Consider the following 6136-nt stretch of genomic DNA (forward strand, 5'->3'; position numbering starts at 1 on the left):
TTCTTAGCTGCATTTGACCCTCCTGACTACACACACACACCCTTAATCCTTCTGCAAACTCTCCTGGTTTTCTTCTCTCCTTCTCCTCTACCCAGACAGGTAGATGTTGGTGGTAGGAGAATTTCTCGAGGGTTGGCCGCAGGCCCTTGCCTTCTCTCAGGCTAGCTGCATACCACCTATATGCAAATAACCTCTGTTTTAGTTTTAACTCGAGCCCAGCCCTCTGCTCTGAGCTCCAAACTCAAATACACAGCCTCTTTGACACCTCCACATCAAACTCATGATCTCTCGATAAAGCTGAGTCTCCTGTCAAAGCTAATCTTATCCACTGCCATCAATCCATTTATACATGCCAGACAGCTAGGAGTCATCTCCAACAGCGACTCTTCCCTACCCTCCTAAGCCAACCCATCACCAAAACCTGATTTGGTTCCTATTTCATGAACTCTTCCACTTCTCTAACTCTGCCACATTTGCCCTGGTCCTCCCTGCCCCAGACCACTAAAACAGCTTCCAACCAGTCTCCCCATTCCATTCTTGCCTCTCTCAAATTCATTCTCTGCATGGCAGCCAGAGTGATAATTTTTAAATGCAGATCTCACCATGCCACCCCCTGCTTTAAATTCAACTGCTCTTAGGATAATAACAAAACTCTTCACCAAGTTTATAACATAGGATCAGGTATGGCTGCAGAAAAGATACCCCAAAAATGGCTTAAACAAGATACTTTCTTTCCTGTTCAGCAAAATTGCAGAGGCAATTCAGGGATGGTACCAGCAGCCCCACCATCAAGAGACCCAGTTCCTTCTATCTCATTGCTCCAATTTCCTAAGACGTAGCCTCAGGGTCCAAGATGACTGCCGAGGCTTCGGCCACCACATCCCACTCCAGCCAGAAGGAAGGAACAAAGAGGGGTACAATCTCCCTATAAAAATACTTTCAGAAGATTCAGATACTGCTTTGGCTAGAGTTTAATCACATATAGACACCTCGGCTACAAGAGGAGCTAGGAAGTATATTTATTCTGAATTGTTACTAAGGAAGAAGGGGAAAACATCAGACAACTAGCAATCTCTACCAATCGTGCCATTTTATAGTATGTTCTCCCTCTTCATTCTCTTTACTCTGGGTCACTCCAGCTTTTTTCTGTCTTGCACATTCACCAAGCTCCCTCCCACCACAGGGCCTTCCCACACACTATTCACCTTGCATAGAATGTTCCTTACCCTACTCGCCCCCCATCCTCCAACCAATCTAATTCCCACTTGTAGCACCTTCCCCGTATGTGATTGGTCAGTATGATTCTTCACTAATATCAATTGCTCCATAAGCTCCATGAGGGCAGGGATTATGTCCATTTTGAGTTATTATTGTAAACCCAGAGCCTAACATAGGGCCTGATACCTAATCTTTGCTCAATAAATGCTTGTTGAAAAAATACCAATAAAAAGCTATTATTACTATGTGCCAATCTGTTTTAAGAGCTTAAGGGGATTAATTCATCTTAAAACAATCACAGAAGGTAGTTGTATTATTGTCCCACTTTCCAGATGAAGGACCCTAGAAGTTAAACATCTTGCCCAAGGTCAAATACTTAGTAGTGGCAGAACAAGGATTTGAGCCCAGCACGACAGGTCCCAGGTCAGTCACCTTAACCATGATACTACATTGCATGAATGAAGAATGAATCCTAATAGTCACTGAGTGTCTACCAGGTGCCAGATAGTGTCCTAAGAACCGGAGGTGCAGCACCAAACAGAGCCAAGTCCTGTTCTTCTATTGTAGAGAGACAATGAACAAATTTTTCAAAGAATATAAAATATTGGTTGGGTAGAGATTAACGCTGTGAGAAAAAGAACAGAGTAAAGAAAACACATTGATGAAAGAAGGTGATATTTTCTATGAGGTATCAGGCAGGCTGCTGTGATAAGGTGACATTTAAAATCCAGGCTCGGGAATGAACGGTCCATGCTAAGGCCCCAAGTGCATATTTGGGAGTCAGAAAATCAGCAAGGAGGCCAAACCAAGGAGGGTGGGTTTGTAGTCCAGGAATACAAAGACAGTTTTTAATATAGGAAATCTATTAATATAGGTCAAATGAGTAAAAAACACATAATTCTTTCAATAGATGAATTCTGGTAAAATTCGTAACTCAGTCTTAAGCAAAAATAGGGTATTTTTAGGGACAGGTATTCTTCATCTTTATTTTCCAATATCTAGCATAGTATTTGGCAAACAGTAATTGTTTAATCATTTATAAAATTGAATTAATTACAAAATTCCTAACAGTAAAAAAATTAATAAGAAATTCATAGCTTTCACATATACAATAACCACAACACGAAGATAAAATGTAAGAAAAGACCCCATTTATAACAATTACCAAACACAAACAAAAAAAGATAAATTATCTTGGAATACATTTAGGAAATTTGCAAAATTGATATGATTAAAACTCTGAACAGCACTAAAGGATACAAAGAACTTGAACAAATGGAAAAATCATCAAATATTCTTTCTAATTTATAAGTTTAATTTATAAATCTAACACAACCCAATAAAGATAGTAATAGTTGTTTTGCTTTTAACTTAAATAGTTGATCTTAAAATTCCTATGAGCAAGCAAACAAACAAGGATAAGCAACAAAACTGTAAAAATCAATAAGAGAGCAACTGGCACTACCAGATACTTTAAATATGTTACAAAGCCTCAGCAACCACAAGAATGACAACGGAGCATGACTAGACAGAAAACCCACTGAAATGGAGAGTCTACAAATAGACCCCAATGCAGACAGAATGTAATACATAACTTAGGTGACATCGCAACCAATAGACCAAAGAAGGGCCATTTGATAAACAGCACTGAGACAATGAGTAGCCATCTAGAACAAACAAACACCTCACACCTTACAAAGGCACAGAAAAGACAAAGGATTACACCATAAAAATAAATCACAAAAGTTCTAGAAGAAAACATGAAGGGAGATGCCTTCCTACTATGACTCAAAATTTCTAAATCCTAAAAGAGTGATAAATGTATTACTGCATCTACATAAAAACAAACATTATCTAGGTGTTTTGTCAAAAGACAGAGGAACTAGTAAAACAAATTTGTAACATAGGGTTCATCTCACTAATAATGTTTAAACAAAGTCATGGTAGTCAAGAAGAAAATGACCAACACCTGCTAGAAAAAAGGAGACAGAAATTCAAGAGCTTTTAAACATATGAACAGATATTGCTCATTCATAAGAAAAATACAAACGAGAACTAAACTGGGATAGCACTTTTGACCTCTCGCATTGGCAAAAATACAAGTTTGACACCTCTCTGGTTGGCAATGTGGCAATAACTATAAAAATGACTAACACATTTTATTTGACCTAGGATTTCGCTTTTATGAATTTATCCTATAGATACATAGGCACATGTGTGAAAGGGATGTGTGCCTGGCGCATGAGTACAGCACTGGGAGACTGGGGACAGCCCGACTGCCCGTCCACACAAGACTGGGCTACAGAACATCCAAGCTGTGAAATGCCTGCAACTGTGATGAGCGAGGAGAAAGCTCCACAGGTACTGACGCGTAAAGACCTCCAAGATACAGTAAGTGAAAAAAAGCTACATAGCAAGGTATGCTGCCTTTTCTATATAAAAAGGGATAAAAATTTGTTTTCTTATTTACTTTTATATGCACTGAGAAACTCTGGAAGGACATGTAAGAATTTAATGGGGAGAAGGAAGAAGTGGGTGCAAAAAATGGGTGCCAGGAGCTGGGTGGATGAGAGAGACGAGATGAAGACTCACTATAAACCCTTTTATATTTTTAAACCACGTGAATGTGTTACCTGTTCAAAAAATTCCTCTTTAAAAATTATATTCACTACTGTTTAAAAAAGAGTGCGTGTTTTCCCAATATTTGGCCCTTAGTGATTTTCAGTAACTATAAAAAACTAGAGCCTCCAAAATAACCAAGTACTATAACATTTCCCAATGCAGATAACCTCAAAATGACTTCCTCATTCAGATTTCTACCTGCCTGGGATATACGTTTTAAAACCCCAGTTTTGCTACTTGCAAAATACATTTAATAACTAGAATTGACCTATTAGCTAATAGAAGTCCTTAAGCCAAAGAGTTGCTCTAGCTAATAATTTATAATTAGTACTATAGTTATTGAAGAGTTCATTATATAATTTGTTCTCAAGTTGTCTCTATGAAATCATTTTTATAGAGATTTACCTGACCCATACCTTTATATAAATTTGTAGGACTCAAACCAATGAACCTTGAACACATCTGAAACGGACTGTTATTTCCTTTATAATTATCACCTACCATGTACAAGAAAACATTTGTGATAGAGAATTTGTAAATGAAAAGGGCCTGTCAAAATCACCTAAAATGCTATGCTCGTAAAATCTTTCCCTCTCTTGTTTTACTTCAAAGCTAAACTACCTTCACGCACGTTTTCTAGGATAATCAGGGTGTGAATTATGACAATTATTATAATTATAAGCAATGTCAATTATTAAAAAATTAAGTTTTTATGTCACAGTTCTCTTGAGGAAACACTTAACAAGTTGGCTCAAAAGATCTTAAAAAACTTTAGCTTTATTAGCTCCTATCTTAAAGAGTTCCTCAGAAATCCCATTAACCACAAATAAACAAATGGTTGAAATATAACTATACCTTCTTCTTGCTTCCTTTCCTGGAGGACCTGAAGGGATAGATAATCCACAATGTTTGGAGAATTCTTCTTCATCAGCGTATATAGCTGTGCTGTGTAAAGGAGGATCTTCAAAAGACAAAGTGCAACTTTAAAATTCTGGTTGTTTGAGTAGTATTTAAAATTGTTCCCTTGCAATGGAGTACAAAACAATCTTTATTTAAATGGCTGACTAAAATCAATTAGGCCACATCCTAAATATTTTGATCCCATACCTCACCAATAAAACTTAAACCGTATCACCAATAAGCACAGGGATATTTATAACTTTTAAACCTATATTACTGTACTTATATATCACACATAAATTTTTTAATGAGATAAAAAATAATATAAATAAGAAGTCTAACATTTTCTTTCCTCACCCCTATTGAGTGCCTTACACTGTACTTGGGAGACCACTGCATTAGTTATAAACTCTCTAAGCTTAGAGTGGTTGTCCACTCCTGTGACTCTATCACCTCACAAAGTGCATAGCATACAGTGGGCACTCGGTATTCGTGAATGAATGGCCCCCTGGGGAGAGACTCCAGGCCTCCCTCACTTCCCTTCCTCTCCACTTCACTCCAGATCACTAGAGCTTTCAGACAGCATAAAAAGCTACCTTGAATGAGGAAGAGGAGAAGAAGGGCAAATGGCTTTGATGGAAAGGTATAGAAAGGAGATGCTAAGAGGAAGAGGATGCTCTTATCCACTCAGGAAAGAGGAGGAAAAAAGGGATGGCCCTCAGGACTATGGCAGGGGTGGAGAATTTAGGGGAAAAGACGTGGCCAGTAGTGACGGAGTTGAATTGCTATGAGGGGTCTGGCAAGGGCCAGGCAACCATTTCTTCATGCTCAAATTTTAGCATGACAGTGCAAATCTTAATGGCATTTTTTCAAATAAACAGCAGCTTAAATAAAGAATATATCAAACGCACAATTTTTAAAGTTAGTAACATACTTTGTATTGCCCTCAACTAAGCAAAAGGATTTATTTACTCTACCGTTGTGAATAACAAGAAAAAAGAGAAATAGACCAATCCCAAATCTTCAGATGAACCAGTCACACAAGTTGGATTTATAATTTAACAATAAAAAGACAAAGAACCCAATTTAAAAATGAGCAAAGAGTTTGAATAGATACTTCAAAGAAGCTATACAGATGGCCAATAAGCACACTGAAAAAGTGCTTTACATCATTAGTAATTAGTAAAATGTAAATCAAAACCACAACATATCACTTAACACCCTCAGCTTAGGATAACTATTATCAGAAAAAACAAAAACAAAAAAATTTGCACCTGTAATCACAGCTCAGAAGGCTGAGGCAGGAGGATTGCTCGAGGCCAGGAGTTCAAGGCTGCAGTAAGCCATGATCGTGCTACTGCACTCCAGCCTGGATGACAGAGAGAGACCCCATTTC

General features: G+C 37.9%; 1 protein-coding gene across 1 annotated transcript in view; it reads right to left on the reverse strand.

Moving 5' to 3' along the window:
- CENPU (centromere protein U) overlaps positions 1 to 6136 on the reverse strand; it is a 31622-nt gene that overhangs the window by 18880 nt on the left and 6606 nt on the right. The window contains exon 4 of the mRNA XM_012643985.1: positions 4696 to 4801. Coding sequence (XP_012499439.1) covers positions 4696 to 4801 — 106 coding nt within the window. The remainder of the gene's footprint in view (positions 1 to 4695; positions 4802 to 6136) is intronic.

The sequence above is a fragment of the Propithecus coquereli genome, unplaced genomic scaffold (assembly GCF_000956105.1).
Source record: "Propithecus coquereli isolate 6110/MARCELLA unplaced genomic scaffold, Pcoq_1.0 Scaffold203, whole genome shotgun sequence".
NCBI classification, from domain to species: domain Eukaryota; kingdom Metazoa; phylum Chordata; class Mammalia; order Primates; family Indriidae; genus Propithecus; species Propithecus coquereli.